We start from the raw sequence: 15,173 nt of genomic DNA on the forward strand, positions 1-15,173 counted from the left end.
GGAAGACAGACTTGCACATTCTCAGTCAGCGCCCTCTATTGGTGTGCATACTTGAGGCACTGGCTTCCTAATTACATCATGGAAGTCAGATTTGTATATTCTTACCAGAAAAGTAATGAGTATATTGGGTCAAGACCTCCATGTCTGTCCAGCTCCCCACCATTTATACAATGTGGCTAGTGAGGCACAAAACGGCAGGCACCCAAAGGGGAAAAAGGGAGCTACAATAAGCTGGTTATAATTTCCTATGTTTATTATATTGTGAAATTACGGTGGAATTTTGCTCTAGGTCCCTATGTGTACAATAATGTCATTTTTCCCGTACTGTTATGGTTAACTGACCACATGTATGAGGCTAAACCAAGATGTATTCACCACTAATCTGCCCGGGCTAATAGCAATGTACACATCTTTCAGAGCAATGAATTTCATTACCAGTCTGTCGCCCTCAGTGTAAACACATTGTAAGCTCTCTGTTTCTGAAGAGCGCTTCTCTGCTTGGTTTTTCATGATGTTACACAAAATGTGAGCGCTCATTGATTTCCATTACAAAACTGTAAAGAGCTTATAAAATATTTATATGTTTTTGTTCTGTCAGACTGCTAAGTACTTCCAGAATGTGTTGTACCCAGGACGCTAAAAGAAATGGGTATATGTGAAATCGGATAAAATTCCCAGTGCTTTTAGTTACATAAACATTGGCTTGCAGCAACTTAAAGGAGCATCCATTACTGTGCAAAAAGATAGAACCACAAGATAGATAGATAGATAGATAGATAGATAGATAGATAGATGATAGGTAGGTGGATAGATAGATAGATAGATAGATAGATAGATAGATGATAGGTAGGTGGATAGATAGATAGATAGATAGATAGATAGATAGATAGATAGATGATAGGTAGATAGATAGATAGATAGATGATAGGTCGAGAGATGATAGATAGATAGATAGATAGATAGATAGATAGATAGATAGATAGATAGATAGATAGATAGATAGATAGATAGACCAACTCCGATCTGCACACATTTAGGGTGCAGATAAAAGCTCATGGACCCTGGAGCAAGAGTTTAGGTGGGCCATCTATTTCCTCACCCCAATACCAAAGCCCTGACCAAACCAGCATCCAATAGAAGAAATACAATCCAACAAGGAAATATATTTATATATTTTAGTCCTTTAAGTTTTTTTTTTTTTTTTGTTATTTCATTATGGACCTCCACTCTCCTTATTTTAATATAGACCACCCCCCATTTTAATGACGACCCTCTCCCCATTTCATTACAGACCCCTCCCCCACTTCTTTGTTTTTAGCAGTAAAATGACACCATGCTAGAACCTTATAACGCCCATTAAAAGTCATTGGGGTCTATTGGGCGTTTTTGGAACATGCTGTTATACCGGCACTTGCAGAGTTGTAGCTAGGATTTCCTTCACTGTGTTTAATTTTTGGATCTACCCCCAGCACTTAGCCCCTAGGGGGCACATGCACCTGTACCCTTTCCCCCATCTTTTTTGGGCACTTCCTTTGGATAACCGCCTATTATAATAATACATTCATTCAATGTTTAATCTTTGGTTTCATTCACTTTCTAAAGACAGGAAGCAAATTTTCAATTAGACATAATACGTCTTGGGTCTTTCACAACCTTGTTGGTTTGGGCATCCACAATGACTTAAATGATATATAAACACAATAAAAAGTGCAAAAATCATAAAACTTTGGTTCTTTTGACATTGTGGGTTGGTAATAGACTCGAAGCTGTTTTGAAACTCCATTGGGTCATTTATAAATCTTGTGCGCTGAAAAACTACAAAACAAGAAATAGGTGAAAACGTTCAGATGTGGTTTTTATAAATGTCTCCCGTGTGGGTTCCTGGACTTGTTGTGCCAGGCCTGAGCGGCAATAGAGCAAGTGCTTTTTTATTTACTGTTCTCCTTATTTCCCCATAAATACAGCATCAGCGTTATAGCCGTGGGCAGAACATTTTGGCTGTTTATTGATTTTTTTGCTTATATTTTATTTTCCTTTTATGACTGAAATAAACCATAGTAGTAAATTAAAACTACATCATAATATATATGACCAAACATTGCTAGGACAAAGAGTTTTATTATCAAATTAAAAATACAGTACAATGGTCCTTGGACTAGAAAAATTATTGGTTTGGAGCATTATGTGACACATGTCCTTAAAGGGGTATTCCCAACCGGCTTGGTCACCAATCTGCATGCTGTGTGCTCTCTTCACTTCCTGGTTTTCTCAGTACATTGGTGGGCGGGGATTCACTTGCTGTGGCTTTAGTACCCCCTTACAAAATAATGACCCCCTTAGTGCCCCCACATAGTACCATGCTCCAATGTGATCCCCTGCTAACTGCGTGTTCACAGGCTAGGTGTAAGAAGCCTGTTGGCAACTCTGCCTTCTTGCCCCTGCATAACAACAGTGGCATAGACATACTTGTGTTACTCCACTGTGAGCAGTAGGGATATGTGCTGATCCCTATGGACACTAGTATAATATATCAGTGCAAAAAGGTGCAGATATCAGTCTCCTGTAAGTATCTCTGCTTACATGTGCCAGTGCCACCTCGGAGTGGAGTATTATCCCGTAGTAGTGTGTGACAAGGTAGGTAGCGCCTGTGCCACCACTGCTTCCCCTATTGGTACGCCACTGTACACATTAAGAAAAAACACAGCATGCAACACTGTTTTTACCAGTAAAGTGAAACCAGGACAGAACCTGGTAGCCCCCATTAAAAGTCATTGTGGTCTGTTGGACATTGTTGGAACATGCTGTTATACTGCCACTTGCAGAGTTGTAGCTAGACTTTTCTTCACCAGGTATAGTTTTAGGGTCTAACTCCTCATCTAAACACCCCCAGCACTTAGCCCTTAGGGATTACATGCACCAGTACCCTTTTCCCCATCTATCTTCTTGGGGACTTCATTAGGTAACGTCTCATGATAATAATACATTCAAGGGCAGCAGTCAGATATCAGTCTCCTGACCATTGTCAATCTGAAGGAGCGAGGAGGCCGGGATTCAGACAGCTGGTGGCCGCAGTCCAGGTTCGGACCATGTTCTGAAAGTTGAGTATCCTACACTATGGTCTAAGGGGTACTGAAAGGAGAACGTCCCTCTATGATGTCCATATGTCGTAATAAGGAATATAAACTGAACTTGTCCTGATGGAAGAATAGGGTTGAGCCGATCCTGACTTTTCAGGATCGATTTTAAAATCCGATTTCCGATCATTTTTCATTTGAACCCGATCTCGAACCCAATTCCGATCCCAATGCAAGTCAATGGGATTTTTTTATTAATCGGAGATCGGAATTTAAAAGCAATCCTATTCACTATACAGCATGGGATCTAACAATTGTTAGAATCCACGCTGTGTAGTGAATCACTAAGTAGCCAGAGGATTTTTTTTAATCCTCTGGCTACTTAGTCCCCCCTGGTGTCCACTTACCTCCAGACATGGCTGCTCCACTGCTCCACTGCTGTTCGCCTCGCTGCCGCTCCAGCTGCAGTCTTCTTCTCCCTTCGCTGCCCCCTCCCTGCCAGGTTAGGAGAGTGTGGGCGGGTTAGGAGAGTGTGGGCGGATACTAGGAGGGAAAACGTCACGTCTTGCCGCCCCGTACCCGCCCACACTCTCCTAACCCGCCCACACTCTCCTAACCTAGCAGGGAGGGGGCAGCGAGGCGAAGAAGACTGCAGCTGGAGCAGCAGCGAGGCGAACAGCAGCAGAGCAGCCATCTCTGGAGGTAAGTAGCTACTAGAGATGCTACTTTAGTCTCCCATTAGAATGAGTGGAGGCAGCCGGCGCGCAGGGGGTTAAGGCTGTGTGCCGGCTGCTTACATTCATTCCTATGGAACCACAGCAGAGCCTTCACACTGAGTATACGCTATATACTCAGTGTGAAGGCATTGTGGGAAATACTACCGATCTCGATCCCACCTAAAAAGATTGTGTTCGGAATTCCGATCGTGATTTTTTCCGAACACGATCGCTCAACCCTATGGAAGAACCGTTTTAAGCAGTACTTTAAGATATGATGGTGAGTTCAACAACCTACATGGTCAAAACAAGTTATAAGATAAAAAATGTTACCTAAAAATATTAGTCATGGTGACATTCACGCAAAATAAAAAGTTAAAATTTCAGATCTCTGCTATTTTCTTTTATCATCTCTCCAATACTGTAATATTCAGTTTGTAGACTTAGTTAACAAGTGTCAGGTTTTGGCATATGGATCTTCCCCCTTCTCCTGCTACTCTGTCCTAATGATGCGTTCGAAGTGCCGATGATCAATGTGTCCTGCAATTCACAATAATTCTCGCAGCTAGCTGCGTTCTTCATCGAGCCGAGTAATCCAACGCTAAGAGTCCTGTCCTAATGATGTCCTTTCACTGGTCAGCTGTCTTCTGTCTCCACTCCTGTTCCCATCATATGAAGGAACATCCAAAGTAGCACAGACAGGGAAGTAGAAGATGAAGAGCGATGACAAGTTTTCTTCAGTCTTCTAAATTCCTTTTCGATAATTCTGGCACATATGTTGTCTTATACGGAAAAATTGATATGACTGAATCAGGTAATACACATAGTGATCCTACCATAGTCAACAGGTTTAACATTTAATAAGAAAATTTAATAAGAAGATTTGTGTAGTAGATTTATTGTATCTTAGAACTTTTCCTATCTTGTCTTTAATCATTTTCTATCTAGATTAGTTTCTTCATTCATGACTGAGCGTGTTTAATACAGAAAAGTAGGCACATTGGAATTTAAAGAGGACCTTTTATGTCCTCGGGCACATGTGGTTTTATTTACCGCTAGAAAGCCCGTTACGTGCCCTGGGTGAAGCACTATCGGTCCATTTACCGATAGCTCTTCACTATCAGAAGGGTGTTTCTGACAGTCTAGCTGGGAACACCCCTCCTGACACACCAGGGCCCAGGAGCCTTAGGGGGCCTATAAGCACTGACACCAGTATTGAGATTGCAGCTTCCATCTGGCCCATAAGCCAAGGAGACCCACAGATTACCCCTAACCACATTAAGGTTGATTAAACTCCTTAAAACCCGTAACCATCACTATCAAGAATTCACTATAAGGATGAGGTAGGGGGGCCCGGACAAAAGATTGCATCGGGGCCCACAAGACTTTAGTTATACCACATGTCTAGCAAGATGCAAATTTTTTAGTTCAAGTTAGATTCACCCTTAACCTGTTAAGAATCCCTACATGTGTCCATTGTATGAACAACTTTATTCCAAAAATCATAGCATAGACAGAAGTGCGATCTGCTCCGGGCTTTTAACACCACTCCATTATCAATGTGTTTGCTACAATAATACTAGACAGCTTGCTAGAATTTAGTCATGTTCTTTTTAGCATTTTAGCAAAATGTCAAGACGCTGTTACGAGTACTTAGGTTCAGCTGTTTAGGACTTAGGTTGTAGCCGGTTACAATTATTAGTAATTCTGCTGAATTCTGAATTTGAATCTCTAACAGACAAAAAAATGACAAATCTCTATACTTTAGATTATATGGTATGTTAGGTGCTGTCCATGGTGCTTATGCACAGCGTCTAATTGTATCGTCCAAAGTTAAAGTGAACGAGCCGCTATATGAAAATCGATGAAAAATGTATTATGTCATATACATACAGGAAGGTAATGCAATAAATACAAATTGCAATACCCTCATTTTTATCAATATCAAGATCATATTGTAAAGACCGTTTTTCCTGATATCAGCAGCAGTCTGCAGGATTTGGAATTTTTAACCTTATAATTTCAAGGTTTTATAGAAAACTTGCTCACTTTTCAGGTAGAGTTACTTTCCCCATATTAATCTAGGATGATGGGGGATAGAAAAGGCACTCAAATAATTCCTGCTTCTTTTACCATTGCTAGGTTGTAGATGAGAAACTGCTAGTGCACAGAATGAGGCAATAAATCAATTATCTTACTGACAGGAGAGTCCTACTTTAAGTGAAAGACTGGATTCTACAGGCACCAGAATGTTAAATCTCATAATTTGCTGAACTTAGAGTGTGAATGGAGAAGGTCATGGAGTAGCATTTGTGTCCAGCATGTCATCCTTGACAGATGAAGGGGCTAGTGGAATGTTGGGTGGAGGTAGAAGAAGTCTCGTTACCAACAACAACACGTCAGTGTAGCCAAACTTAGGGCTATGGTCAAACAAGGAACGATCCGGAGTACATGGAAGGATCGTACCTACACTTTTCCTTATGGGGAAAAAACGTGGATGAGGGTAAAGCGTCCTCAGCCTTTATAAGCAGGCTTTGGTAACATGGGGGTAGAGCACTAACTCCACCTTCATACCAGCTCTCACTCTCTTCATTTTGACACTTGATATTTGTCATGCATATTCTATGTTCTTTTAACTTTGTTTAACTTTTGGACTGTAACCTATCTATTCATTTGAATTAAACCTTCGTTTGCTGTTTTAACCACAAATTGGATTGGACTCCAGCTGCTTCTTGGTATCACCGAAGTACACCTCTTGTCTCATCAGTCAAGTGGTGTGGGACGTTATTTAACACAGAAATATATCCTATATAGGATAAATAGATTAGTTTTTCATTGTATTCAGTAATATTCCCATTTTCTATCTTTCTCGATTTAGCTACTTTTTATTACAGATGTTTTCCTGTTTTTCTTTCTTAGTTTCAAAGACAGCTTGGAGAAATCTTCATACTCTGACTGGTTAATAAACAACAGCATAGCTGAATTAGTTGCTTCCACGGGTCTTCCAGTTAACATAAGTGATGCCTATCAAGACCCTCGCTTTGATGCAGAGGTAAGTGAGTTATATCAGAAGGGGGCTTGGACAGTATTTTCCGAAGCCCCAGATTTATTATAACATTAGACAAGCTATAGCAGACATATATTCCATTTTCTGTAAGGTCCGGTTCACTCCTGTGTTCGGTATTCCTTTCGGGGAGTCTACTTGGGGACCCCCCTGAACAGAATACCGAATGCATTAAAAAGCAGTGAGCAATGAAATCACATGGACCCCATAGAAAAATAATTTGCAGAATTTTAAAGATTTTTTCTAACTATCTTAGTGGTGACTAGTGGGTCGAGACTATAGTGGGGCCCATGTGTTTTCCAAGCGGTGTCCACATGAGTCATATGTAGAGAAAAGTACTTCCATTCAAATCAATTAGTTATTTATATAGTACAGAAAATGTCCTCCAGAGCCAGGAATGCTATTTATAAGGGTAAGTTCACACAGGGTTTTTTTGGTCAGGATTTTGAGGCCGTATTCGCCTCAAAATCCTGACCAAAAAGATGGCTCCCATTGAAATCAATGGGAGCCGGTCAGGTGTGCTTATTCTTCAGGCCGTTTCGCCTTGCGATTCGGCCTGAAGACACTCCCTCCTCCTGACTAGGCCCATTCATTGGGCCTAATTCGGAGCAGAATTCGTGACTGGATGCCGGTGCAGTGCGGAACTTACCCCATGTGAACTTACCCTTCCTGTTCTCCACCCTGGATAAGGATCAAAAATAAAATACCAACTCTATAAAGCTTTTCAGGTAACTGTAGTCGGATTTGGAAAATTCAGATCTGAACCGTAATAATGTATTGTGAGGGTTGTCAGTGTATGACAGATTTGTTTAGTTTGTGTCCCTAAGAAGAAATCCAAATCTACAATATTCAACGACAAGAGGTAGATTAAGAACCGTGGACGGTCGGACTTAACATTGATTAAGAAAATTTGAGAAAGGTCTATAGGAGCAATTTTAGGGAAACTGAGAAAATGAATGTCACCAGTAATTGCAGTTTGCCCAAAGGTAATGTCAGGAAGGCAAACAGCATATGACATTTTCTAGAGATGTAGATGCTAGCCTTCAAGATATGCTAAGTTAGCCCTTCAATTGTGAAGGAGTTAATTCAGCTGTCTCTTCTCAGTATCATATATTGCTTTAGTCTGTGCCAATATGTCGCTCTGCATAACTTTCACAAGAAAAAGAATAATGTGTGATTTATGTTTTAAAGGGCAATAATTATTTTCAGAATCTGTGTCAGAAAAATGTTCAGCTTTTATCCTGAATTGTGTGGCCTTGTCTTCTGCATGAAATCAGAGAAATCTAACAACATTGATTCAATGGGAAATCTACACCCACTCTTACAAGTGCTCATATAGTCAGTTGTATCTGTGACTAGTGGCAGTGTGCTAGTATATTAAACTTAAAGGAATATTCCCATCTGATAAAGCTAGAATATTCCATCATGAGTCCCACTGCTTGGATCCCTACCAATACTGAAAATAAAGGGTGTTGCATTGCATCTCCTTCACTAAGTTTTCATGCACAGCAACTGTTTGACTACTCTCTTGGATTTTGATTCTGTACTGCATTGCTCAACTGTTACCAGACCCTTGGCTAGCTGACCTCCCTTTGTTGTTGTTTGTCTTGTCTGAGTTCTGTGTGTCACATACATAGGAAGAGCTTTGTTGACCAGTTGTCGCCTATTGCTTAGGATAGGACCGGCAAGCAGGAAGGGACAGCGGGATGTTTCAGCTTAGGACTCACTGTCTATTGTGCCCCTCCCCCCCAGGGTTCACCAGCAGCTACTGGGGAATTGCTGTTCTAGCAATTTCCTTACACCTTATCTCTGAATATTCCTCCCCATTCATCCAGGCAAAATTGGACAATTCCCTTTCACTTTTAATTCAGCTGGGAGCAGTGAAATAATAAAGAAAAATGCATACTAACCTCTCCCCGATGCTCCAATGTCTTCCCAGTGTGTCCCAGTTCTTCTGGTCCAGTGGTTTCTCCTGGAACTCTTTCGGAGTTCACATGACCACTGAGGCCAATCAGGTGTCTCAGCAGGCCTCAGGAAGAAACCTGTGATGTCAGAGGTAGTGACATCGCATGTCATTCGCTGATTGGCCTACATGGGCACATGACTGCTGAGGCCAATCAGTAGCTTCAGAAGAACTCCGGAAGAGACCCGTTCAGCAGAAGGACCAAAACGTGCTGGGAGGACACTGGAGCATCAGGAACTGGTGATTATGAATTTTTAAAGATTTTTTAAATTTTTTGAAACTTTTTTAAAAGTTAAAAGGGTTGTCCATTGTTGCCTGGACAACCCCTTTAATTGCTAAAATTTGTATTTATTATGGCTGGTTGAAAAAAGTTTTCTTCCATGGGTTAACAATAGCCAATATTTCATAAAGAAATAAGTTCCCTACTAAGAATTAGGAAGATGGGGCTACTTATAGGAAAATAAGCAATGCTGAAAAAATATTTGATAAGCCACAGAAGAGCTTCCAGTTGCCTACTTAGGTCTTAGTTTCTCGGTAAAAAATCTTTATTACACTTGAGTTCATTGTTTACATGGGAGAATTAGCAAGTCATTGAGCAATGTATAAATAGGATACATTGTATCCCTGCACCAACCCAACTGTTCAAAGATTCGCACATCCAATGCACTTTTGCTTATTGATGCCCCTAAGGACCGTAGCCAGGAAGCATTATTATGACAGCCATGATGGGTGACCTAATAGATAGTTTAACCTTATGTTTGTTGGAGATTTACTTGGGGGGGGGGGGGAGTTCTGCAGTATATCTACATCTTTTATAGAGATGTATTATAGATAAAACTTCATACTGCTTCTTCTAGCTGCATTGTAAAATATTCATCATACCGCAGAATGAATAGTCAAGACAAACATTGTTCCTCATACATGCCCCTAGAACTTTGTTTCGGCTGTGATAACATGTCAGAGCAAATTATGTCAACGGACGCATTTCTTATGTAAATCCCATTGCGAGCAAATGCTCTGGTACAGGAGAAGCTTTACATTGAGTAGAAGTGACTGCTTAGTATGGCCATTGATATTTTTGGGAAAAGTAACTTTTACCTATTCTTGTTATAGCCAGTTAGGATTACTCTGGCGGCTTTCTCATTATATGTTTGCATTGCATTTCTAAAAATGGCTGATTTTTTTTTACTTAAAGGGGTTGTCCAGGATCTGAAGATTTTTGATACTTTAGTTTTTTTTGGGAGGTCCAACACCTGAATCCATCAACTGATGTATTAAAGGTAACTCAGCATGATAAATATATTTATTAGAATATATTACAAAGTTTATATTCATGTATATAAAGTTGTTTTATAGTTGGAGGTATTCCTTAAAGTTATGACTATGTAGAAGAATTTGAGCTCTGTATTAAAAAAAAAAAAATTCTTAGAACTTATTTTAACCCATTCAGATAAAGAAAAAAATTGCATTAAAGGTACACATTCGATTTAAAGGGGAAGTCCAGGATTAGAAGATAGTGATCAGGCCAGTACCCAAACGCCAAACCAATCAGCTTATGTGGCTGCTGGAAGTCATATACTAAGTATACAGCTGAAAGCAACCCTGCTGATTCCTGTTCAAGTGAATGGGAGCGAGGCTGCAGTTCCAGGTGCCACCACTACCCTTTACGGACTGGAAGCCGTGGTGCTTGGAACTGCAGCCCTATTCCCATTCACTTGAATAGGAGCGAAGCTGCTTCTTCCTATATACTTAGTATATGGCTTCTGGCAGCCGTATCAGCTGATTGTCTCAGGGTTTGAGTGTCAGACCAATCAGTATAAAAAATCTAGTACTGCTGGACCTCTCCTTTAAATTTAATTTGTACTCTTAAATGCATTTTTTTAAAAAAAAAATTCCGAATGGGTTAAAATAGTTTTTAATCATTTTTAACATATTATTCTAGAGATAGCAACTCATTTTTTTCTAATACAGAGCACCAAATCCTTTGTATAACTTTAAGGAGTACCTTCACCTATAGAATATCTTTTCATAAATGAATAGTACCTGTGAATATAAGAAACTTTTTAATATAATTTAATAAAGAAAAATGCTTTGTTGTCCATTTATCAGGCTGAGTAACCTTTAATACCGAAGCCTATGGAGATGGGAGGAAAGAGGATGAGGCTGCTGGAAAATACATTCTGTTATACTTAAGATAGCTTTTTTGACTACTATATCTAATGAGATAAGGCTTCGCCAGTGTACAAAATAAGGCAAAAAAAAATATAAGCCAGCAGCAGCCTCCTCTTCCCTCTTTCATTTTTCCATAGACTTCTGTGTATGAAACGGAATAAGAATTTGGGTGCAATTACAGATAAGAATCCAAGGGAAGGGAAGGAGAGAGAAATTTGCTGTGAGTTTGGGTGAATCCCCTGTAAGTCTGTGCAGTGCAGAGCGTAATGATGACTTTCGGTGGTCTTTTTATAGACTGTCTGTCCAAGGGTTTAAGAATTTTCATGGAAAAATTCAATAAATACATAGATAGTAGGGAAACAAATCAGACAGTAGACACGAGACCTCCTAAAACCCATGTAGCCACTGTCCCCACTTCTGTCTAATCGCATGCATTAGAGTTTCTTCACGTTCCAGGAATCAGACTCTTGTAGTGTAAGATAAGAGGCTGAGATGAGTCACTAGACAGTAGAATAGAGTGCTATTGCTAATACGGACTGCATCTCAAAAGGTCTTGGATGTGATATGAAATGTTTATGTAAGGTGAAGATGAGAAGTGCGCCGTCCGCTCACGGCTTTCTTTTCGTTTTGCGTCCTAGGCTGACCAGTTCTCCGGGTTTCATATCAGATCTGTGCTGTGTGTTCCAATATGGAATAGTAATCATCAGATAATTGGTAAGTGGTCCAGATAAGAGGAGAACCTTTAACCACTCACGTCATGAGGTTGATCAATTACACCCTCTATGAATGTCAAATATGGGCTTATCATCCATTTTAGTATTTTAAGCCAGTAATTCATGTATTACCAGATATATCAGGTGCATAAGGTTAAATACAGATATAGCAGAGCTGAGGTTGTCCCTCAGAACAGCTCACTGTTATGTGAAGATGTCTAACTCGTGATTTTATATATAGGTACAGTCCTATGAAAAAGTTTGGGCACCCCTATTAATCTTAATCATTTTTAGTTCTAAATATTTTGGTGTTTGCAGCAGCCATTTCAGTTTGATATATCTAATAACTGATGGACACAGTAATATTTCAGGATTGAAATGAGGTTTATTGTACTAACAGAAAATGTGCAATATGCATTAAACCAAAATTTGACCGGTGCAAAAGTATGGGCACCTCAACAGAAAAGTGACATTAATATTTAGTAGATCCTCCTTTTGCAAAGATAACAGCCTCTAGTCGCTTCCTGTAGCTTTTAATCAGTTCCTGGATCCTGGATAAAGGTATTTTGGACAAACAATTCAAGTTCAGTTAAGTTAGATGGTCGCCGAGCATGGACAGCCCGCTTCAAATCATCCCACAGATGTTCAATGATATTCAGGTCTGGGGACTGGGATGGCCATTCCAGAACATTGTAATTGTTCCTCTGCATGAATGCCTGAGGATTTGGAGCGGTGTTTTGGATCATTGTCTTGCTGAAATATCCATCCCCGGCGTAACTTCAACTTCGTCACTGATTCTTGAACATTATTCTCAAGAATCTGCTGATACTGAGTGGAATCCATGCGACTCTCAACTTTAACAAGATTCCCGATGCCGGCATTGGCCACACAGCCCCAAAGCATGATGGAACCTCCACCAAATTTTACAGTGGGTAGCAAGTGTTTTTCTTGGAATGCTGTTTCTTTTTGGACGCCATGCATAACGCCTTTTTTTATAACCAAACAACTCAATTTTTGTTTCCAAAATGAAGCTGCCTTGTCCAAATGTGCTTTTTCATACCTCAGGCAACTCTATTTGTGGCGTACGTGCAGAAACGGCTTCTTTCTCATCACTCTCCCATACAGCTTCTATTTGTGCAAAGTGCGCTGTATAGTTGACCGATGCACAGTGACACCATCTGCAGCAAGATGATGCTGCAGCTCTTTGGAGGTGATCTGTGGATTGTCCTTGACTGTTCTCACCATTCTTCTTCTCTGCCTTTCTGATATTTTTCTTGGCCTGCCACTTCTGGGCTTAACAAGAACTGTCCCTGTGGTCTTCCATTTCCTTACTATGTTCCTCACAGTGGAAACTGACAGGTTAAATCTCTGAGACAACGTTTTGTATCCTTCTCCTGAACAACTATGTTGAAAAATCTTTGTTTTCAGATCATTTGAGAGCGGGCTGTCCATGTTCGGCGACCATCAAACTTAACTGAACTTGAATTGTTTTGTAAAGAGGAATGGTCCAAAATACCTTCATCCAGGATCCAGGAACTGATTAAAAGCTACAGGAAGCGACTAGAGGCTGTTATCTTTGCAAAAGGAGGATCTACTAAATATTAATGTCACTTTTCTGTTGAGGTGCCCATACTTTTGCACCGGTCAAATTTTGGTTTAATGCATATTGCGCATTTTCTGTTAGTACAATAAACCTCATTTCAATCCTGAAATATTACTGTGTCCATCAGTTATTAGATATATCAAACTGAAATGGCTGTTGCAAACACCAAAATATTTAGAACTAAAAATGATTAAGATTAATAGGGGTGCCCAAACTTTTTCATAGGACTGTATATATACTGTGTTTTCTTCTGTTTTATTTAGTTCTGTCTTCATTTAGTTTTAAGAAACTCTTTCATCATTTTCTGCTCCATTTTTTTCTGAAAAGCAATGATGATCCCCAATTCCATCAGATATTAATTTGCAAATAGATCTGCTGTAGCCTTTAAAAGAGCGGATGTATATACAGTTGTATATAGCGCAGTTGTGCACAAATAGTAGAACCTAATAGTGACTGCTCTTTTTGCATGATTTTAAAGCGTACCTCCATGTATAATACCACTTATCAAAAATGAATAGTACATGTGAATATAAGAAACTGTAATATATCTTATTAAAAAAAAGGAAGTTTCCTTCTCCATTTATCAGGTTTAGTTACTTTTTGCGGAGACGGCTATGGAAAGGGGAGGGAGAGGAGGAGGCTGCTGGAAAAGACTCATTCTGCTACACTGTGAGTGACACTTCCATTTCTCAAGACAATATGGAAACTCCAATGAAGAGAGTTATCCGCGCTTCTTCGGGAAGATATGATGCTTTGTTATAGGCTCACAAACACAACGCATTTCAGAGACCGCGTCTACTTTTTCAAGTGTAAATGAGACAGAACCGATCTGTCAAGACAAGACTCTGCACTGCACAGAATGTGGCAATATAAAATAACAGCCTCCTCCTTCTTTGTGCGGCTAAAGATGGGTAAGGGTGCTATAATACTAAGAGATAAAGGTGTTGCGCAGACAGATAAGTGGACAAGGAGCAGATTTCTTTCACAAGATATATTACAAAGTTTCCTATGTGCACATTTAACATTCATTCATGAAAAAAGGTTTTATGATTCTTAGGTACGCCTTAATCTTCTAGTCTAGCATATATGTCACCTTGCATAGATAGTCTTATGTTATAGCATAGCACTACTTCTATACTGTCTATAGGAAAATCGAAACCCAACCTGATATGTTTATTGGTATGAATTTGTATTCTGCAGCCTTCACTGTATGTATATTTTTAGGTGTAGCGCAAGTATTGAACAGATTGGATGGAAAGCCCTTTGATGATGCTGATCAAAGACTGTTTGAGGTAAGAGTAAGCAATATTTTTCCAGGCTCTGTATACAATGCTGTGGATACATTTGCACATTTCGCAGGCTGCAGCTAATACTGAGTGCATGAAAACGTTCCATGAATTGTAATGGAAGGCCTTTACATACTTTTGATCTGCGGTAAAATGCACACAGGTCTTAAAATATAGGAAGGAGCGCCAAAGCAATTACAACAAAAACTGAGTGTTAATAATCTGATGCTATCACCCTTGGTAGTCTTTGTGTGATCTAGCCCTGATCTGCTAAACATGGCATAGTGTACACGTATGTATAGCACATTACTTAAAGTGTACCTCTTAATTATGAAACAACTTTTTACAAATGAATAGTACTGGTGAATATAAGAAACTTTGTAATATATCTTATTAAGGAAATCTATTTACTTCTCCACTTACTAAGCTGTTCTTCTCCTTCTCCTTATCTCCATATAAGTCTGTTTGTTTACATAGAATCTGTATCTCACTCACAGGAATCTATGGAGAGGGGAGGGGGAGGAGGAAGCTGTTCATTGATTTATTGTTTCATACTGTGCACTGGTAGCCTCTTATCTGTTA

At 39.7% G+C, this 15,173-nt stretch overlaps 1 protein-coding gene across 1 annotated transcript in view; it reads left to right on the forward strand.

Annotated features, from left to right (window-relative positions):
• Positions 1-15,173, forward strand: part of PDE11A (phosphodiesterase 11A) — a 336,929-nt gene that overhangs the window by 174,020 nt on the left and 147,736 nt on the right. Inside the window, exons 6-8 of the mRNA XM_075284005.1 lie at positions 6,710-6,842; positions 11,628-11,703; positions 14,530-14,597. Coding sequence (XP_075140106.1) covers positions 6,710-6,842; positions 11,628-11,703; positions 14,530-14,597 — 277 coding nt within the window. The remainder of the gene's footprint in view (positions 1-6,709; positions 6,843-11,627; positions 11,704-14,529; positions 14,598-15,173) is intronic.

Source organism: Leptodactylus fuscus, chromosome 8 (assembly GCF_031893055.1).
Source record: "Leptodactylus fuscus isolate aLepFus1 chromosome 8, aLepFus1.hap2, whole genome shotgun sequence".
NCBI classification, from domain to species: Eukaryota; Metazoa; Chordata; class Amphibia; order Anura; family Leptodactylidae; genus Leptodactylus; species Leptodactylus fuscus.